This window comes from Chaetura pelagica, unplaced genomic scaffold (assembly GCF_000747805.2).
Source record: "Chaetura pelagica isolate M959 unplaced genomic scaffold, ChaPel_1.0 scaffold69, whole genome shotgun sequence".
NCBI lineage: Eukaryota > Metazoa > Chordata > Aves > Apodiformes > Apodidae > Chaetura > Chaetura pelagica.
In genome coordinates, this window is record NW_009970724.1 from 3,909,361 (window position 1) to 3,934,797 (window position 25,437).

At 36.6% G+C, this 25,437-nt stretch overlaps 1 protein-coding gene across 1 annotated transcript in view; it reads right to left on the minus strand.

Moving 5' to 3' along the window:
• Positions 1 to 25,437, minus strand: part of ELTD1 (EGF, latrophilin and seven transmembrane domain containing 1) — a 72,525-nt gene that overhangs the window by 3,120 nt on the left and 43,968 nt on the right. The window contains exons 4-13 of the mRNA XM_010006597.1: positions 24,287 to 24,442; positions 23,694 to 23,764; positions 21,971 to 22,144; positions 21,695 to 21,878; positions 19,341 to 19,457; positions 18,017 to 18,210; positions 16,570 to 16,740; positions 14,850 to 15,053; positions 13,603 to 13,823; positions 13,442 to 13,508 (exon numbers count right to left, since the gene is read on the minus strand). Coding sequence (XP_010004899.1) covers positions 13,442 to 13,508; positions 13,603 to 13,823; positions 14,850 to 15,053; positions 16,570 to 16,740; positions 18,017 to 18,210; positions 19,341 to 19,457; positions 21,695 to 21,878; positions 21,971 to 22,144; positions 23,694 to 23,764; positions 24,287 to 24,442 — 1,559 coding nt within the window. The remainder of the gene's footprint in view (positions 1 to 13,441; positions 13,509 to 13,602; positions 13,824 to 14,849; positions 15,054 to 16,569; positions 16,741 to 18,016; positions 18,211 to 19,340; positions 19,458 to 21,694; positions 21,879 to 21,970; positions 22,145 to 23,693; positions 23,765 to 24,286; positions 24,443 to 25,437) is intronic.

The following is a 25,437-nucleotide window of genomic DNA, read 5'->3' on the forward strand; positions in this document are numbered from 1 at the left end:
AAAAAGAGAAAAAGAGAAAAGAGAGATTAGAAAAAGAGAAAGAAAAGAGAAAACAGAAACAGCCCCTCCCCATCCCAGATTTTCTATTGTATTGTATTGTGTAGATCTTGACAATATGTATCTTTTGTTGCTGAACAACATTAATAATACAATATAATTTGTAGTCTTTGGGGTGTGAAAACTTTCAAGTGGCACACAGCAACCTTTAGGTTTACACAAATAATTTTTTTAAAAACTAATTTTGCTTTGAAGGCTCCTTTACTGTGTATTCTATCTTATATTTTATGTTTGTTTCATAGGTGAATAATACACTTTTTTCCTGCCTCCTTTATAATGCCATCACTTTATTTGAGTTTAAAACAAAAAAAAAGCAAGTAAAAGAAGCAGTTTTGCAAATTATGCTCAATTATGGTTCTAAACTTCTGTTTGCTTGTCTAAGCTTCACTTCATTTGTACTGCATTCCTTTAACAATGTGGATGGGTTTGCTTTCTGGCTTTTTAAAAAAAAAATTAAAAAGTCTTATTTTGCTTTGCAACATTTAACATCAGATTCTATTAAAAATATTTGTAAATGAACCAATTTTAGCTGGATGTCATCCAGATACTATTTGTAGATCCTTAGTTCTAATCCCTTGGTTGGTTCCTGTGGGCTTCCAGCTGTAGACTGAATAGAATTAATGTCTTCCCCAACTTGTTTCTCCAGATGGACTGTGTGGCTTTCCTCCCTCCATCTTTTTCCTTAAAAAAAGAAATCCTCCAAAATGAAAACAAAAAGGCTGCTGTAGGAGCACAGCATCACTTCTAAAAGTATCGCTTTCATTTGTTAACACTTGCTATATGTGTCCTTAGAACATTTTTGTTGTTTCAGGAGTGGAGTATCTGATACTAAATACAGACTCTCCTTTAATTAGCTGCATACTCATACTTTAATACAGCATAATGTATTTACAATTTGATAAGACAGGAGATAGAGCTGATTAGCAGTTTAGGGAATTTATCTTTCTTCTAATACCTTGTACTTACGCTGATCGTGAGAGTTATTTTGAAGCTCCTTATATTTAAAATTGTAATCTATAATATCTCCTAAACCAGCAATTTTTCAAAGTTAATTATAAGTCAGTCAGCAGTTGTAGGTAATTATATGCAGACTTAATTTTTATCGTATATTTGTTGGTTAATAATATATCAAATAACTTAGTGCACACACTGTAATCTGGATAATGCACCTAATGTATTTATTAATCTGAAAAAGGCATATTGAAATGTGATCAAAGCACCATGAGCATGGAGAGTACACACCACTGCTTCTCCAGAAGCTGTTATCACAAGCAAAACCTACGCAACCAACCTTCCTCTCTGCCAGCCCTTCGCCAAGTTCACGAATGCCAGTGGGAGCCTCTCTATTGCCATTAATAGGGTCTGTAAGAAGCTCTGTGGGCCAAACCTCCTCATCCTTTGGCCAGAGGTTTTGCTGAGCAAGGATGGGGTGGGCAATGTGCAGATGTGGGGCCTTGTGGCAGTGAACTCCCTTTCTCTTTGTCCCAGTGGGGCTCCTTTACACAAATATTATTTACCCTGTCTGTTGCACAGGATAATAGGATTTGGCCCTCTGCATTAGAGTAATACCCATTAACTATGACCTTTTCATTCATCAATCCATTCTAATGGGAATAATCTGTATGTACCAGGGGAGTGAGAGAGGTTAATGCCGGCTTCTTGGAGTCAGCTGCCAGAACACCAGTACTGTACAATACATCTCAGGTAGCCTTGCAGGAGGTAGTGTTACAGGGTAATGAGGGTGAGCTTAACTTCTGAAATAACCAGTCATGTCCAAGATTTATTAAAGTCTTAAGTTGTTTTCTGCCCCATTTTGAAACACTCCATTAATAAAAAATATCTATAGCAAAGTGCACAGGCTACCTTTACACACCGTTCATTGTGTCAAAACAGTAGCTTTAGGCAACATACCGATTTAATTTTTTTTCTCTTTAATTTTAGTTAGAGCCCTCTGGTGTAACATTTTGTCCTCTGAGGATCAAAATACAAAATAACGTAGTAGTTGAAACTGTCCTGTGACACAGAAATCCAGCAAAACTTGAGGGGTAAAAAGAACAAGAACTCATGGGTAAATCCAGGAGAAAAAAAACACAGCTAATTCTGATAATGTGTCAAGTGTGGCCTTTAGAGAAAACTGGTAATTGAGCAGGCATCCTAAACTTAGCATATTTTGCTTCAACTTGATACTTTGCATGGTCTTTGCTAAGAACATGTAGCAGTAGCCTTGCAACCAGTAGCCTCAGCTAATTCTGGGAAATGTAAAGAAAAAAGTTTACATTGAACAGTGGACTGAGCAGGAATACTGAGAAGCTGGACTGAGTAGGAAAGGAGAAAAGACATTTATACAACTGATATCCCCAAAGAACCATTAGTATATCAATGGGATAGTAAGTAAAATCACCCAAAATGCCTGACAAAAGATACAAGTGTTTAAGATATTTGAATTTACATTAAAAAAAACTGAGCCCACATAGAGGCAGTAGGCTGTAAAGGGCATTCAAAATATAGATAGGCACAAGGAAGCCTGGATCTTCAAATCTTCCAGCTGAGACAAACTGAGGAACTCCTGGATGAAAGATGCTGAAACATCTAAAAAGGTTTCAGCTGCTACTTTGAGCCAAATACTGTGTTTTATACTTTGGTTGTAATCTGGTGTTTTTGTTTTTGTAATTAAAGCACTATCCTCAGATCTGTTGAATAAACCTTCAGAGATGTTACAATTAAGGCTGCCTTAAGGTGAGAAGCAAGGTGAATGAGAAATAAATGGCAAACATAAGGCATGTTTTCTCTAGAGAGGTAGCAAGCTGGAGAGGAGCAAGATGTGCAGGCAAGTGTGAAAGTGAGCTGAGGACAGAGGCCTGGAAAGGGCCAGCCTGGGGACTGCTGCTGCCACGCGCTGGCTTTGGGGAGAAGCTACCTGTTTGATGAGCAGAGCTACTCCACAGCTTTGAGCAAACCCATGGCCACAGCTTTATCAAGTGAATAATGACATTACAGTGTGACATGGTAAGTTCTTGTGGCTTTGTTTCCAGTGTTATTACACGGCTCAGCAGTCAGAGAAACTGCTGCGTGTCCCGGAAGGAGTTTCTCAGCAAGTCTAATAGGCTAAAGGGGAATTGCATTGATTCCAAGCCCAAAACTGAATTTATTTATTTTTTTATTTATCAAACTACCTGAAGCTGCTGTGGGGCAGACAGTGCACTCAATCCTTACTGTTTCACAACAGAAACCTCTGACTTTCTCCCTGCAAACCCAATTCTGTGAGGTGCTGAGCATCCTCAGCCCCCCTGCCTCTCCAAGTGGGAATCAGGTTTTACTCAAGAGTTCTCAGGTGCACTACAGGACTAATTTTAATAATTAATCTATTCCTTTTTTTTTGTTTTTGTTTTTTTTTAAAGTGGTTAATCAAAGACAAGGGCTGATGTAGGAACAGCCTCTACTCACAGCATCTTCAGGGATTCATTTCTACTTAAAGATATTTGCAAAAGTATTTTTAGCTTTCTTAAGTTCTAGAAACATTGCAGTATATTCATGAGCAAATGGTAGGAAACTTAAAATATGTTTATGTGGAATAGACATTAAATAAAGGCAATTATTAGGATCCCATGAATTGTGGGTTTTATAGATATGGGCTTTATGTATGTGTATAACCCAGGATAATCTCCAAGGAGCCACATACCTGAACGAGCTAGGTTTTATTGTACACCCATGACTGAGTTTAAAGGGAGGATGCTAAGTATTTGGTACATCTCTCTTAGGGAGATCATCTGTGTGAAGGGTCATGAGGATTTAGGAATTTGGAATGACTTTTGGCCTCATTAAATGAACAGAAGAATTCCTGTTAGATGCCAGACTCCAACTGCCTCTGATGTTGTGGTGGCTTTACCTCTGTACATTGTAGAGAGTGGCAGTCTCAAAGGATGCAGAGGCAACAGTGAACACGGCTGTGGGTTCCACTCTGCAGATTAGCAGCTTGCAAGTTTCAGCACTGTGCTATAGAGGAGGATAGTGACATTTTCCTGCAGTTGAGTTGAGTTGGTGCAGTTCCCATGTTCATAACTATGATGTTGGTGTGTAAAATAAAGCAGGCATGCAAGGAAGAGTTCAGAGATGTCTGGAGTGGCACAAGTCCTAGGATCAGATCTGACTCACAGCCCCAGCATCAGTCTAGATAGTTTCTTCTTGTAAATAAGGAGGGGAAAAGCAATTGCAAATTCAAATAAATTTCCTGGTGCTTTCCTAATCATCTTGTCAACAATAAGGAGGTTCTACCAAACAAATTAGCCTGGGGAGCTCTGTTCAATCAATCACATGTATTTTAGGATAGGATGGGAAGAAACTGTGTTTGGTGTTAACCTACCTCCACCTAGAGCTAGGATGGCTCTGTACATCTGTTTGTAGATGCCTTCCTCCCTCTGTCTCAATACCACCACAGCTAACTGAACAAAGTACTTCTGCACAGAATTTTGTAATGAAGGAAAACTGCCCTACAGTGGGCATGGGTAGCAGAAGATACTGCTGCTTTGCCTTCTACTCCCAGCAGTTCTGGGACCAATGCAGCAGAATTTAATCCATCCAGTTTGTAGAAGAAATTAAGAGCTGTATGCATATCAAGACGTAACATTATTTACCCAGGTTTTTTTTACCAAGATGAGGATCCAGAAGAGCACTGAGAAACAACCTCATCTATTGTCTAAGCAAACTACAAACTTCCTGTTGATTACTAACTGTTTTGAAAACTAAGCAATAATATAAAAGTGAGCACGTAGGTCCTAAAATGCTAAATATTCCAAGCTGCCAGAGTTCTGCTAATAGCACATTGCTTAGCAACTGCTATATTTAAAATAGGTCCTTAATTCCACTGTTAAATGTATGTGTTTTACATATTGGAAGAATAACAGAATGGCCTATCCTTAAGTAAATATGATGTCAGTGCTTCACGCTGCATGAAGTACTCTCTGTGTAGGTACAGAATGAGAGTTACTTTTTAGTTAAGAACTGAATGGTATGAAATACACAAAATGTAATAAAGCATGTAAAACATCTGCTTGCAAATAAAAATATTTGCACTCATGTTGAAGAGTTGTAGCTTCTTTCATAATTAATTACAATTAAATTGTAAGATACTGAGTGAAGCGATAATTTTGCCCCATCAAGGTAGCTGACAGCTGTCAAATTTGGCAACTAAAAACCTTCTTCCTGCCTCTTCCTTTTTTTAAGCAACACAAAAGAGCGCTTGAAAGCTCAGAGGGAAAAGGTCTTCTTTCATGGTGGTAGCTCAGTTAGCACCTGGACATCTGGTAAAATGAAACACATCAGGACAAGAGGCATTTAAGAAAATTTTGTCCAACAATTTTTCGTTGAAAAATGTCAGTTCATTAGCACTAGAAGACAGTTACTGTTTTAGATTATACTTTCACCAGGAAATGCTTCCTGTCTAACATAGTTTTTTCTGATTAAAACCAGAAAGGACACTCCTGAACAATGAAAATCCCTGTGCACAGGGCAGTTATCCACAATTTTCTGTTGTTCCTAATACTCAGACTAGGCTATAACCCTTGGTTTCTCCAGCCTCTGCACCAGCTACTCGCTGCTATTGCTCCATCAGCCCTGCTGGATCTATTCTGTACCATAGAAATAATTAAATACTCACTGGAGCAGGGAGAACTGGATCTCCCTCACTCTGGACTACCTAAAGAAAGTTGTTGTTTGTTTTTTTTAACAGTAATTGTTTAATATGAGACTGAGTTTTTGAAGCTATTTCCAAAATACATGTATTTACAGAATGAAAAAGGAATTGGTAATTTCATATATGATAACCTTCTATAAAAGATACACTCCAGCCTTTCAAAAGTTATTAAAATACTTTAAATACCAGCCTTTTAAGGCTCTCTGTGTTACAAAAAAGAGAAGGTATAAGAAAGAGGCAGCTAATTCTAAAGATTCAGACATACTAGTTCTAATTCAGTCTGAGCACTTCACATTCAAACTTCAAAAACGAACCCCCCAAATAATTCTCTTTTCCTTTCTTAGTCTCTGTCTCAATAATTGATGAAACCATCTATATGCTGATGTCAGATCTCACAAAAAAGAATGAGAAAATTTCTCCTGCTGCTCTCTTAGGCATATACTTGAATTTTTTACATATATCATGTTGAATTTGACTCTTTCAAAAAGTGTCTGAAGTTCAGAGCAGCTGTATCTGTATCAGTCTTTACAATTACCCTCATTATGAGTGTTTGAATTAATGAGGTTGTGATGGTCTGAATTCTGCCACAGAGAGCAATACATTTCTGTCTCTCTGCCTGTATGGCTAATAGCTGGGTAAAATGACAACATTCAGTGTATCATCGTTATTTCAGTCAGGGGAGAACAGAATTAAGCTATTAACAATACAAGAGTTTAAGCTTCAAAATGAAAATGAATGCCATATTAATTGCATAAAATTGGACACAAGCTGGCAGTCAGACAGTCTGGGTTTGTCTACTGACTGATTTCTCTCATTATCATGTCCCCAGTGAATATACATTCTCTTATGCTTTAGGTATACAACAGCAGTCTTATCTGGGAGTAGAAAATGTTACAAAACACTAGCAACCCCCTCTAGACTATATTTTGGGGAAATATTTTCAATAATGCAGAATCAGAATTTTATGATTCTGAGAGTTTAATGTTTCAATCAGAATTTTATGATTCTGAGAGTTTAATGATTTCACTTGTTTTAAAAGTAAAGCATAGCTAAATGAGGTTGCTCTTTATATATGCATACTTCAAAGTTGTTCTTTTACATACTTCAAGATGTAGATTTAGGCTTCATTAAGTATTTCCTTTATATTTCTGAAACAGTTATAGAAAGCTGTAAATAAGTAAATAAATAGATGGGTTTTCCATATTTTTCTTCAGAGTAAACAGCGTCGCAGACTTTTGGATTCAATGTTGCTTCTTATTGGATCACAAAGCAAACACATAGTGACCTAAATATTTTTATTTGTCCTCAGTTTTGCAGCCAAGGTCAGGAGGGATGAACCAATAGAGTTGTTTGTCTCTGCCCTTGGCCACAAATGTTTGCCCAACTAGATACATATCTTGCTAGAAAAGGACAACTAGGACACTGACCTGCAGGAAGCTGTGGGATGTTTCAGAAAATCTGCTTAACTAGCTAGGACTTGTGGATACTCTCCTCTTTCCCCTTGGCACCCACCTGTACTCCCTCACCTGCTGTGTCTGCTTGCTTCACTCTTGCAGACAGAGGAACACTTGACTTTTCAACTTCATCATTTCAGTGAACCTGAGGGAGAACAACTTCCCGTGCTTTTTCTAATAACACTACTAGCTAAACTGACTTAAAAAAAATAAAATTAGATAAGTTTTCAAGGATCTTTGAGTCTTATGTGATGATTTTGTTTCTATGTAACAACATAAGAGCAAGTAATTTTCATGTTGTAATGGCTATGGCCTCTTTTTCCAAATATTTCCAGGGTGTTTAGAACAACGGCTTTAATGACAGAGGGAAGGAAGGAAAAAACTTAATTTCACATCAAAGCCCTGGTCTTCCTGAGAAACTGCATCCAGTGGGTTGGGCAGTATGGAACCTGTGGCTTAGAGACAAAAGCTGGTTCTGTCCACTGAACAGGGTATTTTCTAACTCTGTGATTATTTAGCACAGCAGTTATTGTTGTTGCTGAACAACATTGTGGTTTGAACTAACGTGTTTCAACCAAAGTTGCAGATTTGGTCTCTAATACCACTATGTAATTAATTACCTCCAGTTTATCCACAATGACATAAGAAGTGCAAAGGAGACACCTTTAACTGAAGCCACAGAGGAGCTAATGAAAAGGGGACTATTGTTCTTTCATAAAGAATAATAAAGCTATTGCTAGTCCCTGTAGGAAATCTATTTTCACTAAAAAGGCAGGCTCAGGAACAAGAGTAGGTATAAAAAAGTTTAAAACAGCTATTTTCTGAAAAATGTACAGTGAACAGTACAGAGCACACTCTTCTTGTCTATCTAAGAAACATAAGTAGGCATTTATCATAAATGACCCTTTCGGGGAAAAAAAGAACAAGCCCAAATTTTCCAAAGCACAAATATTCACTATAAAATGTGAGATGCTGGTTTGGTTTATTGTGATGGAGGTCAGAGGTCAGACAACTTTTTTGATAGTACTTTTTAGAATATAAAGAGCAACAAACCTAACCTTCACTGACAAAAAGGGATGATACTGTGAAGAAGTCAGAAGAGACAGTGTACCTGAGGGGCTGGGGTTTCTTTGTTTGGGGTTTTTCTTTGTTTTGTTTTTGTTTTAAATGAGAAAATGGGACCAATGGACTGCCAGCTTATACTCAATGTGTAAGTCTGGAAAAACATGAAACTTGAAACTCTACAAGGAAGATGTTCAGTTTGAATAGCCTAGATTAGAGTATATAAGTACATGAAATTCATGAGTATATGAGAGAACAGTAGAGTAGTGGGTTTGCAAGGAAATTCTTCTGCATTATTGCAGAAGTCTTGCTAATCCTGAATCAACCTAAATGTGCAGAACTGAATAATATTAGAGCTGTCCAATAAGATTTGATGAATGCACTATTTCATTAATTTCACCTTTTCTGTTGAATAAATTATTTGACAAATAATGGTAAAATTCATCAGATAAATTATCTGATGAATACATTTTTTAAGTAATTGACTAGCTCTAATGAATATGCAGGCAGTTCTTTAATGAAAAGCATTACTCTACTGTTAGCCTGCTTTCATCACTCATATGTCACTTTTTTGTATTTTGCAACTGCAATCTGTATATTTTATTCATTTACCCATTCATTTATAGGTGGGAAGTTCAAAACAGTATGGTTAATCAATCACTGCAATTCTTAGAATATTTTTATTTTACACTTGATTATTCACTACACTTATTACACACAGCAATGCTTAATAAAAATGAACTTGGCTTTTCTGAGCACCACTCTCCCAAGAACTATTCTTGGTTTGTGTGTTCCAAGTCAAGTTTACAACGATGTTCTGCAAATTGCAGGGTCCATTTATAAGCCATTTTTGTATTTGTAAACACTACAATTACCAATTGTTTCAAGAAATGGGAGCTTAAAGCCAAGCCAGACACATGCAAAGTCCCTGAAAACACACATTAGAGGAGTAAAACAATGAAGAGTATACATGAGCCACCTCCTCACTGCACAGAGCTAGGATGTTTGGATAAAAGCCACAGAGAAGATTATTTGGATGATGTTCAATTTTGGAAATGTTCCAACCTCAAAGATCAAGTCTGTATTTTGTTATTACAGAGGTGGTCTCAACAAATGATACTGATAGGCTGATAGTGTTAAATGGCTAATTGTACTTGTTAATGTCACTAGGAGTCACACTTCTGAGTCCTGGTTCCTCACAGAGGTATACCAATTTACTGTGGCTGTGATACTGCTACAATAATCAAGCCTGTGTGACTCTCAGTGTTACAAAGATGCAAATCATGTTATCATGTGTGACTTCGAACTTGCAGCATGAAGATCAACTGAACAGTTTTAATGGGAGAAAGTTGTGTGAGAGAAGTGTATTAAGAGTTGCCTATAGCTGCACTTAGAGTAGCTGCAACTCTCTCAAATTTTCCTTTTAATGGCTTGTAGGCTTTCATAAGTACAGTTAATAGTCTTTGCCCAAGTTCCAAATGACGCCAATTCTACTGCCAGTTGGACAACTACTATATAGCTGTCCTTCACAATACATAGGGGGACTCATCCTATCTCCACAGAGTTTAAAAGATGATGTTTCAAAAAACATCAGTGATGCAGAATAAAGCCCTTACAAAGACCAACCTGTCATGCCAGGGGTGGGGAAAGCCATGTAGAAGTCCTTCACAATGGGAAAGACTTTGTTCTTGGCTGACATTACATGTCAAACAAAACTGCAGCCACATTACCTTGCAAGCAAATGGTTATTTCCCTTTTATGGACTTGCTATTAAAGGAACATTATTATTGCAAGAGTGTACTACAAAATAAAGGAAAATGTTCTAGGGATATATATATTTTTTTTTTCATACCTTTTATCTCTGGAGCTTATGTTTTTATTTACCTTAATCAGGCATGGGTTGTGGTGCGTGTGAATGTTTGTCACTTAGGGCTTGTGATAAACTCACTTTTCTAATAAAAAGTTTGAATACTTGTTATATATAATTTCACCATACTTGTATACTTTGATCTAATCTACTGCACAGTTTTAGCTAAAATGGTTGTGGTTCTAAAGATTACAAGTATTAGGAGGCAGAAATAAGTAGTAGAAATTATCTTCAGTTTGCAGCTTGCTTTACAAAGGTTTTAAATGCCCTTTCTTTGCTAACTGCACTTTAAAGGGCTTCTGACCCACTCCTTTTCATGTGCAGTCACCAATCTAATAATATCAATGCTCATTTTTAGATGGGATCATTAAGGCAATTGCTTTGCACTTAAGAATTCTAATAGAACCACAATATTAATAAGCAAACCCTTTCAGAACTAGTGTTGCTGCATAGGCAATTAGAGAAGAACTTAATTTGTACTCCTGATAAACACCTGAGCTCCTTATGCTTCACTGTTACTGCAGATTTAAAGTCCAAGGATGTGTTTGAAACATGTGCTGCTGATACCCATTGGTACAGACCTGGTTTTGTTCTTCTTCATTTACATGCTGTCTCAAAGGCATATTATAGTATAATCCAGACCACAAATCTCCTGGGTACCCATTCACAGAAATGGAAAGTGCCATGTTTGGTTCACAGGCATTTTTGTTAACAATGGGTTTAATGGGTTTTTTTTGTAAGATTTGTGGTGAGTGGCTCTCCAGAGATTTAGTATCCAAACTCTCCAGGCTATCTTGGAAAACCTGCAGACTCAGCATTAATAGCAGATGAAGCTCAGGATTAAAGATAAACTTGAAACTGCTAGATTTTGCAGCTTTTGACACAAGGTTTGTGGCGCTCTATTTGGTTACCCCAGAACAAAAATAACGTATCATTTTCAGGGTCCTTAATTAATAACTATTTATTTTTTTGGCTTTAATTAGCTATGAGCAGAATGGAAATCTTGCAAATAGATCAGCTTCTGTAATTAAAAGGACTTCCTGAATGGCACTACTTTGGAAAGAGCTTCACCTTTGCTATGGTGGTGCCTATGCAGTGTGCTCAACAGGAAAACTGGAAAATGGAAACAGAATTACCACCCCCAACATGCCTTCCACACAGCAGACAATTAACACCAACTTCATCTTCTAGAGTCAGTGTCTATTTTCATAAGGCTTTCCATATTTTCCTTAAACAATAAAGCAGAGAGAATGCAAGCAAATTGCCTAGCTCCCTGCAGTCTTTGAAAACATCCCTTTTGCAGTTCAGGCTTCGATTTGCTATCACCCCATCAAAACAAGCTGTTCAAATGCTCCAAAAAGAAACATAATTACAGAGCAGACGAAGCAGCTTGCTGAAAGCAGGTTGCCTTTCCTCCGAAGTCTTATAGTGCATGATTATTAAGAGTCAATAATAAGGTAAAAGAACAGTTATTAAAAAATACTTCCATAACACGCACAAAAAAAATCACGTAACAACCACAGGGCTATTTGCTGCCCAGCTCATTTGTGTGGCTTTGCTTAGGCAAAGGAGTAGGAGAAACAAAAGGAACTGCCTGGATGCAATCATCCATAGGAAGACTGCACAGGTGCAAAGGACCTGTATCAACTTCTAACACCTCCTCTTTTTCTATTAATTTTCAGGAATTGCTGGAAGATCTGGAGTACTGAAAGAGTGACTATGGAGCTTGCAGTATTTGCCTCTGTGGACAGCTAGACTTATATTAAAGCCACTGCAGACCTGATCTGCCTCTGAACTGTGTACCTAAGATCCTGCATCAGGCACAGCTCAGCTGGAGGTAAAAACTAGGTTACAGATGCATAAATTTTGGGGATTTTGTGTATTTTGATAATGCAGTTTTTCTGTGCTAACAATGCAGTGATACATCACTGCTCATAAATCTACACCTGAAGGCAAATACGGAACAGCAATGACAGCAACAACAACAAAAATCCCATCTGCTGCCTTCATGGAAGAAGGAGATAAGGTCCAAAGAGGAAACAGGAAATTGTCAACTTGAACTTAAGAATTTTAAGAATTTCCTAGTAAAGGATGTTCTCTCCCCATGATTTTGTTTTACCATAGTACCCTGTGGGCCATCAGGGACATCTGATCCCAGAAGCACTGAGCCAAGGGAGGTTATAGTGCTCTGCTTCTCTGGAAGCCAGCCATGCTCACCAGGAAAGTGAGATGTACAAGCATCACTCTGCGTTTGTATCTGGCAGGTTACTCCCAGCCTATCCCCAGTCTGCAGTAGAAATTTGGGGTGGAATTTGACCAGAATAATACCTGACACTTCATTCAGCTTTGAAATGGCTAATGCATTGAAATAAAGTGGTTTTACTCTCATCTTGTGTGTGTTGGGCACTGCCACTTCTTTCTTTTTACAAGTCCTCACATTGATCACCAAATGGCTCAAATAGCAACAAAGGGTTATAAGTGACTTGACCATAGATTTCATGAGGCCTCACCATTGTACTTTCTCCTGTTAGCTCCAGCTATTGCTTGATCACTGTCAGCCCACTCACACACAATAGTGCCCCATTACAGTTGGAATTGTTTGTTAAACTTTATAGCACTTAGAAAGGCTCCTGAGACACCAAGAATGTCTCAATTCAGAATGGAACATATAATACCTGCCAAATTTGCAGGTTTGAAGCCACTTCCAATAAGAATTAAAAAGGCCCTCTTCACAGCTGAAATAGGGCTATCAATGCTTGACTTGTCTGCCCATGTGAAATAGTGGGTTCTTTTCTCTGACGTTGCAATTTAGTTTAAAATAGCTTTGATGATGACAGGGTACACGCGAGTGCTAAAGCCATAAAGATGACAGTCTAATCTTACAAAGACGACCGATCACTGATAAGAGATTAAGTCACACGACATCTGAAAAACCAGATTATCTGTCTGCTAGGATAGTGTCTGTATACACCTCCTGCTGAGCCATGCTGAGATGCCAATGACATACTAAGATGCTACATCTTAGAAGTAAGAAATGCTTCACAGAATTCTTCAAACCATTGGGTTATAAGACAGAAAGCAAGAAAAAATAGATCCTATATCGAGCTTCTTTTGTAAAACAATTTTTCAGGCTAGTAAAGTATTCAGATGTACAGCAGATAAATAATTTAGATACACTATAAAAAGGTCTAAATTAGCCAATTCTGCCCTATAATTAGCACTCACAGCTATGATGGCAATGGGTGGGTGATTATTAAACACCTTTTATTATCAGTTTTATGTACTACAATAAAAAAAGCAAATTATACTTACAAGAATTATTAGACATGCCGGTCCTATAAAACTCCATATAAAGTTATTCTTTGTGCTGAGCCAACATCTGAAAAGTAAACAGCAGAAAATACCTTGAAGTGTGCAATTCTGACTATTTTATCCTCACGTATGTTGATTTGGACATGAAAACAGTGACTTACACTTCTGTGGTGCCATAATACTTGTATCCCAGTGCTGCAGAGATTCCAACGACCACGGCTGGACTGACATAGCCAAAGACATAGAAATTCTTGTGCAAGAAACCCTTGTTGTAGATGACTCCCACAACTATAAGGTAGAGGTGAATACCTTCAATGCACATCCATGCAAAAGCAGCTAGAAGGAAATAATGGAGTAATCCAGCAGTAATTGAACAGAAGAGCTAGAAATTCAATCAGAGAAAGCAAGAGTCATAATTTTATTAATATGTCTCTGTTACTATAACAGCATAAGCACAGCAACCTAGTGATTCTAAAGTAGTGGCTCAGCAGCCCAGATGTAATGCTGACTGACAGGAACTTGGGCTGTACCCATGAGCACACATGTTCATTAGGGTTTTCTGTGGCAACTGGTAAAATAAAGGGACAACATTCAACTTTTAAAATGGTGCACATCTTCCCAAACTGCATTAGCAAATTAACAAGGTTGATCCCACTGACACAGGTAAGTAGTCTATATGCTTTCCTGATCTAGACAAAGTTTATTTTTATGATTTTGAAAGAAATATAATTGGGCACGACACGGAATTATTTCTGAAATAACTTTTATTAGTAACAAGTGTTTGCAAAATGATATTTCTTAATTAATCAATTCTGAAGTGCTACCTCAGGGATCATAGCTCATAGTTTTTCAAGAAATTTTAAAACCTATTCAGCTATGTATAGTGGTAAGGTTGGGAATTTTTTTTTTTTTTTTAAAAATAATTTATATGAAATTTTGTTTCCTAAATCTAATCTGAGATATAAAAAGCAACAGCCCAAATTAAATTAAAAACAACAGGGACAGGTCAGATATAGAAGGGAAAGGAGTCCTCCAGCCAACAGCACAGTATCTTAAATGCCATCTTGGGACTGCAGCCCTGGCCTGGCTTTTAAGGAAAATTGGCTTTGTACAGCATCTAAACAGATGTGGAAAGCGAAAATGCTAAACACATTGAGACCACAATCTCAGTTAAGGTGACAAACATGAAACGAAACCCACAGAGCTAAATAGGTATACAACACCTCAGAGGAAGGCCCCACTTTTTAAAATGACCTGTTCATATTTCCTGTTACTAGACCGGCAAGTCAGTGTCACTAGAATATTCATACTGATACCAGGAAAATACTGGAAGTAGATGTAAGATCGTATCTTATACTGTGTATTTACTTTACAACACAAAATCAAGATAGAAGTCAAAACTACCCACCTTATTATTGTTCATATTAATTCCAATCAGAAAAATAAGTTCCGCCAGAAAAAGGCTGCAGCAGAGGTTTTTGTGAATTGTTGTTCTAGTACTTTGAATTTCACTGAAGAACCAGAATGTAAAAATGCACATGGAGAGGCAAATCAACGAAATAATTATTCCTAGCTGTGTGATTCTTGTAAGAATGTTATAATTTGTAACACCCTGGGGGAAAATTATAATATAATATTTAGAAGAATAGCCTTGTACCTTCTCAAGAAAGACCTCATTCTATAATACAGTTCTTTTCTTCTTTTCTACAAAATATTAAACAAGACTGTTTGTAGAGTTTCACTGCAAGTGTACAATTTGGATACTCTAAAAAAATATTGGGTTTTTTTTTGAGACAGATATAATTTCAGGGGAAATTAGTAAAAACTGTATACATTCCTGCTCTTGCATTTTCTGATAATTCTTAACAAAACTTTTCATTAACATCTCCTCATGTGATTTAAAAAATCAGATCATTTTAGTGAATGACAAATACAGTGGCAGTAGAACATATATTAATACAATATGAACATTTCTTAATATAAAAGGACTTATCACAGCAGTGACTTAGATAAGCAGAACTGAATAACCATCTTACTGAATGCAGTATGATCAAAACAAGACTCTGAAATAACAATCACTTCAAACAAAGGCTATTCCAGATATGTAACATGAACATTCTCCAAAGAAACACAGGGTTTTTTAATATTGGATGGTAATATTTTCTGTATAGGAACACAGTTACATTCGCTGCTTGATATTTGCATAAAGCTTCTCTGAAATACATAATACATGACTGTGCATCAGCATAAGGATAGTGTTCAGCTGACCATAAAATATATCTAAGTAATTTTGTTTCTAAATAAAGGACCAGAAATTATTCTCCTCCCAGCTTTCCTTTTCAAAATAACTATATAAGTACCTGCAAAGGTTTTAAATCTGAACTGGAGACTTAGGATGCTATTTAGCAACCAGAAACAGCCTCTATCAGCATGAAATTCACAGTGTGATAGAACTGTCTCAATACGGTATATTCATGCTAATATTCTGCTTGCTGTCAGTTCTGATACCTTATAAAGCTGCCTCCTGAGGCAAAACCTGAGCTCCTGCAGATCCTCACTTAGACCCTGGAAATCTATGGGGTCTCTTCATATAAGGAGGTCATAAAGTGAGTGGTCATTTTCACAATTTTGTGCTGGTCGTGAGTGCCCATGCTTAATAGTCATAAACTTCAAATTGATTATGCTGCTGCAAACTCTCAGGAGAGAATTTAAAACAGATTTCTGGACACCAAGGTTGGACAAATGGATGGCAAAGTTTTGAGAGAAAAAAATTCTGGGCCATATGGTTACTGACCACCAATGAATGCCAGTTAAATCCCATGGCAGTCTTAAAGTGGAATTTAAAATTAAAAGCAATGCACCAAAAATAAGCACAACAGACTGTGTATTTGGAACAAGATAGTTTGCTGCATCACTGCTCTGTAATACTGCAAAAAGGACATACGGAAATTCAGACACATATGGCAGGAATTTTGTTTGCTCTTTGCACAATAAATTGTGTGTTTGCTGAACAAAAACACGAGACAACCTAAAGGGAGAAAAGCATGTAAGTTGCTCTGAAATAAAAACATAAGGAATGAAGACAGAAGAAAGTATCAGATGAAACACTAAATTAAAATAGCACTTACAACAGAGCCACCTGAGGACATCAAAACAGCAAAATGAGTCAGATGATTACATTTGCATGAGATATGAGTGGAGTTGGAATGTGTCAGCTCACAGCCTTCTGTAGCCCAGTTGCCATTCATAGTGTCTGCTGAATAGTTCCAAAACGCACATTTAATATCTTTATCCGCAGTCTGGAACAGAAACAAGATGCTTCAATGATGGCAAAAGGCAGGATATTTCCCATCAAGAGACCTTTCTTGAGTTAGCCAGCAGAATTCATTAAAAATTGCTTGTTACCATTGGAAGGTTGGGAAACAAAAAGCACATTCTGTAAGGCCTGTTCCAAGCAATTAAAGCATGGCCAGGGATGGAAGCATTTTATCCATACTGCACCAAACATGCATGCTAATGAGGTTACTGAAACCTTTTGGCACTTGCAAAGGTGTTGGAGTTTTTACCTACTGAAAACATTGTTATATATATCCATGCACCTGCTAAACATGGACTAAAACCCCAAGGTTATAGCCACATTGCTTGTCCTGCTCATAGTCCCTTCCAAACGAGCAGTTCAAAACGTGAGACTTATTCTGTGCACTTCACAAAGCAATCTGGGAGAAAGCCAGGGTCGTGTCACACCTGCTGTATCAGGTGTGATGACAAAGGTGAGTAAAATCTTTAGTATTATTTATTACAGCTAGTGCTTACTAGCACTAGTCAAAGATAAGGTCCCCACTATACTACATCCGGTATAAATAGATGCAGATTATTCAGAAGGTGATCTCTAGCTCAAATATTAGAAGCCAAATAACAAATTTAAAAGCTGCATAACCAAGGTTAGCACCTTGCCCCACTGCCCACCTCCCTAGAATCTTGCTTTCTCATTATGCTTCTGATAATTCTTTGTGCCTGTAAGATGATTCTTCATATACACCAATGAAGTCAGAAAAATCTACATATCCTGGAAGTAAAATTCTCAGTTTTCAATGAATGTGTTCAGATTTCAGAAACAATAATGCTGCAATACTGTAGATTCTACTATTAACTCCCAGCTGCAAGTTAATTTTTTGTATTAATTTTGAAGCATTTCTTAATTTATTTTAGTGTATTTTTTTAACCAACTGATAAACTTTCAGAAAAACCCACCTAAATACAGAATAGTCAGGATATTGTAATGTTCTCTGGTTCAGGCATCTACAGTTTATTCATACTGCAACCCAGCAAAGAAGCCACTGTTGCCCTTGCTTTAGTCCCGTAGCACTTTTCAGCTGTATTGTATTTAGTATATTGCACTTAGGATGTCACATTAGAGATTTATTTATATTTATTTTTCTAATAAGATTGAATGCACATCAGCATACAACATAATTATGTCTCAATATAGCATACACTGCAGGTATAGTTACATTCCATAAAATAATTAGCTGTTGTTTGTTTTATTTGATGCTGATAATAAAGAAAACCCCTTACCTTGGCATACTTTAGGGTAAATGTTATTTTCTCAAGCTCATAGAGTGTAGGTGGATTTGAGCTAATTGCAACAGCTATAACTGATGAGCTTACTGTCTGTCTCTGTTCTGAAGGATCTTTTGAGGAGTGGTTTTTAGGCGATGAAAGCAAAGAACCAATGTTGCTGTACCGCAGAAAGACAACTGTGACCGTGCCTATCAATCAAACAGACCATGTTTAGTAGTTTGTGGGGTTTTTGTAGAAGAACAAAATTGAAGACATTAAGGGAAACCATAAACAATCAACATTATTACTGCTATTGCATAAAATATGCAAAACAGATGGAATCTTTGTGGAATACTTATAAAAACGTTTTCGAGACCATGAAATACAGCTTTATTTAAAACAACGCAACTGCCATTAGAAATAAAAATGTGTATTTGCATTGGAAATTCTAATTAGATATATGCATATGCATTTTTTTTTCTGGAGTAATATATGCTTGCTGCTGTTCTGCAATTGACTACACACATGGTGTCAAGTCTCATAAACTGAAGTAGCTCAGACCTGAGATAAATACTGGGCGTCTCTGAAGTACGTGGCTTGCTCTGGCTTCCATTACACTGGAGCCAGGATGGAAGGCACATATGGAAAAGTGAAAGGTATTTTAGGATGCAGTGCCGATTTGAACACATGCACTTTTGCTTCCTGGTACAAAAGTAAACCATAATTTTAGATACTGTTACATTTCGGATTAGCTGGAAGACTATGACCTAAAAAAATATTTTCTGTGTTTATTAGGTTAGGAGGTTTCATTCCAGAGCTGTTTAAACACATGTATTTATTTTTAATGATGACAGTAGTTGTGAGCCATTTCTGTATTTTAGTGATGACAGTTGTTGTGAAGCATTTCTGTAGGATTCTGAGGTCCAAGCCAAGATCTGGGTCCTACTGGTTTTAGTACTGAAGAATACATTGTTTTGGCCCAGTCAGCTGCTCTCTAAATAGAAAAGTTACACCAATTTTTGGTGGAGGACTGACACAGGGAGTTGAAGGGGCTGGAGATCTATGGCAGATCTATGGCTGAGAAAAGCGTAGAATTCAGCTTTCTGACTTGAAAAATTCACTGGATACTTACTGTGCCACTAGAAACATTAAAAATATCAGGCTTGCGACAATAAAGGGGTAAGTGAGATAGTGATAAAAATACCTTGACTCCTTGTAGGTATCAGGGCTGAAGCTCAGTCTTGGTAAACTTCATATTTGGCTGTTTACTAGTGGGTACAAGTTTACCCAAGGTGTTTATTAATCCACCTACTTACTAACCCTTTTTTTTTTTTCTTACCATTAGGATGAGATTCCTCTCTCTTCTTTGGAGAGATTTTTATATAATCTCCTCCTGTGTATACGTGAGGGTGAATGTGTTTCATGTGATGTGAATCAAAAGCAAAAACCTTGAGTGCTGCAAAAGAAGAAAAATACCATATAGATCACAGCTCCATTATGGTATACCATAGCTTACCATTAATAAATGTGTGGGTTAATAAATGTGCTATTGGATTGCATAATTACTGTGAATTTTAAGAATTTATCATTGTGCCAAATATTTCAAGAAAAATGCTATTCATATCGCATGTTTGCTTAAACCTTTATGTTTTGTTGTTTTCATGCATACATTTTGCTCTCACACTTTCTACTCTTTCCATGAAAAATATAGTCTTTTATTTACCTTGCATTAAATTAGACACTGGAAAGAATAATGTAGGTTACTTTAGGAAGAGCTATTGCTTTATTAAAAATGCATTTCTGAAAGGGACCACAAATCACAATTATAAAAAGCAAAGCATGAAATTCTCTACTGAATAGTAACATTTGATAAAAGCCAATTTTTGAAAAATATATATTTTATAGTTATCCATCCATGCTACCAAATGCACATTGCACCATGAAATAATGATGCGTGTTGTCAAAAAGCAAACAAACAAGTATCACCCCTCAGGACAAAAACTACATTAGAGGACACTGAGCTCTTTACTTGGTTTATTATAGTGCTGAGTTTCAATCACTCTGGATGGGAATTAAAAAAAAAAAGTCAATCAGGCCTTCTTAAAAAACAAAACAACAGCAAACAAATCTAAAACTTGACTGATGGAGGAATATCACTAAGCTAGACCATCTGCATTGCTTATAGCACAGCATACAAAAATAATACGAGCTATTCAATAGACCAGCTGTCAGAAAATGTTTGTCAGGACGTAAGTAATAGTTTTCTCTGGCTAGAGTTTTCAGAAGCTTGTAGCTCAAGAGCTTGCAACATAAAAAGCAGTCGAGAGAGAGGGGTAATGATTTGGGTCTTGTTCCAAAATAGATGTGTGGGGCATGTATAAGTGTATAAGCCCTACGGAAAATACGTTCGTGCTGAGAAGCAATAACAAAAAATGTTAGTGTTTGGGGTCAGCTGGAAAAGAGCTCATGGAATTTCCCATTTTGGAAGAAAATCAAACAAAAAAATGATAGATCTTTCAACATAGAAATTCCTTCCCCTTCTCTTCATCAGTTCTTTTTGCCACCTTGGTCTAACTTACATCCACACTGATGGGCTACACCCAAAGCCTTCTCTCTTCTTAACCTTCATGGCCTCAACCCTGCAGCCACGAGAGCCTCTGCTCTCCGCTGGGTGAGGAGGAGAAAGCTTTACAACCAGCTCCTGGCGCTGCTCTGGATCTGCTGCACACCCAGAGCTGCTGTGCACTAACAGAAATCTGCTTCTGCAGAGTTTCTGTCACAGAGCAAATTTCTCCCTATCTTTTCATCACTTTTGCTAATTCAGTTTGAAAAAAGCGAGGGAAGAACGGGTGGTTTGACCTGCCTTGGGACTAAAGGAGGAATCTCTCTCATCAACTTGTCCTATAAAATGATAAACCAGTAAGAGGCACTGAAGGACTGTACTGAATCTGAAATAAGAAATCAGGTCACATACAGTTTGAGTACATTGAAAAAACCGAAAATGAAGGAGTGGCCATTGCCAAAGGAATCAGCAGTTCTTTATTAGGATTTGCAAAAGCAGCTGGTACTAGCCTTACTCTGCTCTCACTGAAGGAATAGTAAAATTATTATTACCGCAGGAAAATCTATAGAATCTATAAAATCTATATCCCAGCAGATAGGGTCAAAGTAGGAGATCAGAATGGTCCAGCAGAAACTAAGCAATTCTCCTCTGAATTTCCTCTGAAAATGAGAAATTTCTCAAAAAATAAAGCCCCACAAGATTGGACTTGCAAGGTACAATCCTTATTCCAAGTTAATTTACAATACCTTCGTTGAACCAAAAAGAGTAAAAAATCTGTATAGAGCAAATGTAATTTTCATTCCACTGGTGTTTTTATGCATATAAGTTTGTGCATATAAGATGCATCCACATTCACTTTGACAGGGTGACTATAATAAAAGATTGAAAGAGAATCTAAAAGGACAACTTCCACAGCCACTCAAGTTTCTTTCTGGGCTGTAGGCTCAAATGTTCTACCTTTGAAAATTATGATACCTACACTGAAAGTCATCTGTTAGTTATAAAACTCACACAAATTAACACCTGTGTATTTCACATAACACCATTTCTAATCTTCATAATTGTGCTGAAAAAGCCCTCAGTATAATCCACACCTAAAGTACACCTTAGATTATTTTTCTTTATCTTACCTACGTCACTTGCATTAGCATCTAGCTGGGTTGTCTTTTTGAAGTTCTGCAACATGAGAAGCGTTGCATGTTCTGCTGTATGAAGCAGCTTAGTCAGGATCCGTCTTTGGTTATCTCCTGGAAGAGCTTCCCAGACTGTCATTTTGTCTTTTTGTAAAAAATTGTTTACAGTGTTAACAAAAACCTGTAAATAAAAGAATGTTTTTAAGCAAAAGAGCTACAAACTCTTTGTGAAGTAAGAAAAAACTCCACAACTTTAAGGCTTGATCCACTCACATTAATGGTTGTATTGCGAAGTGCTTCACTGTCAGCAACAGAGTAATGCATGGGATTCAGTGATGAGTAAGATAGTGCTTCAACATATGAAATCACATCTACAGGTAAAAGTGGTCCCAAAGTATCCTTATTAATTTCTTGCAGCATCTCCAGGGGTGTTTTTAAATGACTAATCTGAAAAATACAAGGACTGACATCTTAATGAAACAGTTAAAGTCATATTTGTGTAAGTGAAAGTAAACCCAGTGCAAATGGCTGAATTCTGTGCTTTCATTACACTTTGTGTTTAACTACTGCAGCTGAGTTTTATTTATCCCAGTGCTCCAAAATGAACTAGTAAATGTATTGCAAAAGTAATTAAATATCAATGATATAGTTACTCTTTTGACTGTTTTATGTTAATTTTAGCTGAAGAGGTGGGAGTAATTGGGCAGTTTTTCTATATTTTGTGATTGATATTTTCAACTACAGATTATAAAGCATGTAGTTCAATGAAACTGTACTACCTATTTTACCTTCACCACTTCAGTTTATGAACTACTAAATGCACTTACATTACAATTAGTTTAAAAGTAATAGGCTAGAGAGGTTGAGATTAAGACTAAGATTGCAAATTTTAGTGTAATGGCTGAATAAGAAAAGAATTCTTACTTCATCATACTGAAATTTAATGAGATTTTATCCATCAAAAAGCCCCTCAACACCTGATTTTGTAAGATGTGTAGTTTCTGCTACTGAACAGCTTTTATTGGGCATACTGCATCTTTGAAACTTAATACAACAAACATAGGCTAAAAGCTAACACACTGTTATTACATAAAATTGAGGTATTTTGGTTTACTACTTTAAATTTAATTTGACTTCACATATATAAAAATATATTCTGTCTCTCCCCTACATGGCATTGACCAATTGCACATAAGTGTGGTAAGCATATATTATATATAATACGATGTATTACATTGCATGTTAACATAGAAGGCATGTTAATGCAATGTCTTTCTTACACTAGGTAAATAAAAGCTTTTAATTTTATATTTTTCTGAATCTTTTAACTTCATCAAACTGCTAAATATAAAATGCAAATATATATAATTGGTTTTAATTTACTTACACTTGTGTTTCATTTATCCTTTTAAATTAGACAATACTATAGCTGCAGACTAATGAGTAGTGAATTCCTTATTAATTTTTAAATTTGCTTCAGGAATCTCTACTTCTGGTGAAAAACATCTTGAGTCCAGAGTTCTAAAGTCTGTAAATTCTGTACCACCATTATCCTTTGAGAAGAAAATATACTAAAATACTAGGATGGTATTGCTTCATTTTCTCTTTTGTCATCGTTGTCATTACTTTTGTGAGCTATCTTCCTGCCTCTCACTCTGAACAAGCAAATAATGGCACATCAGCAAACGCAGCAATGTGCAACTTCAAAAATTACAGAAACAGTTGAGTGATTACCATACTTCTGAATTTTTCATGCATCATGACTTTGATAGACACAGAACACACAGATTTCCAGCAAGTTATTATCATGGTTTAAACATGCAACATAGTTCAAATAATTTGAAATGAATAAAGAGACTTCTGTAAACATGCTTAAGTTCAATTGCATGATTCAAACATTTGTTAAAAGCTCTTTAAGAACTATTATAATTGAAACAGTTTCAAACAGAAACAATTAAAGGATTTAAAAATTAATTTATAAACCAATGCTACTTACTCCCACTAAGGTTCTGTTAATATGTTCAGTTATGCAGTCTGTGTATAACTCACACTTGGCCTTTGGATTTTCTGCAGAAATTAAAGAGAACTGATTATATATTGCAGCTTAATTACTATTCAATATATACTCATTGTAAGAGCTCTTGTCTGAGGAATTCCCCATACCACCAGCATTCTGTATTTATGCACATGAAATGGAGCACTCCATTCTCAAACTTCGACTACTAAGTCTTTATCTTGGCCAAAGTTACAGCATGGGATTGGACTTTGAGCCTTTGTTTCACCAGGTAGAGAGTTTGGCCTCTTTCCTTGGGACTTCCGCAAGTGAAGTTACAAGAAAGCTCAAATTTTCACAGAGAACTACAGATCTGACAACTCTAAGGAGGTATCCCTTATTTCAAATGTATTTCACCACACTGGTTAGCAAAAATACATTTACAAAATGATTCTATTCTCAGGAAACATAGATGCCACTGCTCACCCCTTTTTCATGTCTTGCTGATTAATCTAACTGAAGATAAAGAGGCACTGACGGGTTTCTCAGAAGATGTAGCTCTATAATAACACATAAACCTTTATAATATCATGTACCTTGGCAGGAAGTGCCATCATTTGGCTTAAACTGCAATTTTCCTGTGGATGGTTGATAACCTTCCTTACAGAAGCAGTTAAACCCTCCATCCACGTTTTCACATTTTGCATGATCTCCACAGGCAACAGTTCCTTCGTTGCTGCACTCATCTACATCTGCAAATATCGTGAAAAATTGAATTTTTTATTAAGTATTTACAGATTAACACCTTGCTGCTTTGTTGATAATATCCCTGCACACTGCAAGCAGTTTCATAAGGAAATTTCATGGAACAAAAAAAGCAAAAGCTAAAAAGGCAAACTTAATGACAAAACACCTTCCAATTATAATACTCAGGGATTAGAAGGATAAATCATAATTGATCACATTTTTATACCACTATTTTTATTACTATATTATGTTGCATCATTCATATATTTTATAACTATGCATTTAACTATTAATTCTATGATAACAAAATGCTCAGTATGATGCAAATAATCTGAAATCCATTTTCCAGAGATTAGACTAAACAGATTTTCTCAGCCTTCTGATTCAGTTAGAAGAGAGAAAGAAAAAGGCAGCCTTTTCTTTTAAGTGACAGCTTTTAAAAGATGCTACAAAAGATCACTCTATCCATCTCATTATTCTAAGATTTAAGCTCTGTGCCCTTTTTTTTTTTTTTTTTAAGTCCACATTTAAATTACATTTGCCTAAAGTGGCTTTTGTGCTTCTAGGTAATTTGCCATTAGGTAGACAGGTTCAGTAACTGGGTGGGGCACAGTCCAAGAGTAAAACCAATGAATTCCGGTAAGGGAATCCATAAATTGATCAATTTAGGAGGGCTGGGTACTAACTCTCTGGCTGGAGTAGGGATTATTGTGAATTATTTGTTTGACTAAGGATAAAGATCAAATAACTCAACAGACAAAGTAAATTGAGAACAACACCAAATAATTCTGAAGAAATGAAGTAATGGACTGTGAAATGCTGCGCTGGAAAGGAGAAAAGAGTGAACAGCTTTGGGACAGGTATATCTGATGAACAAAGTTGAAAAATGAAGTGACACATGAGTAGGTTTAAAGGAACAGCCTGAGAGGAGAATAGGCTAAAAACTGAATTGAAGGACAGTAAATGTAGAGAGGGGAATGGATGAAGCAGACAAGACAAG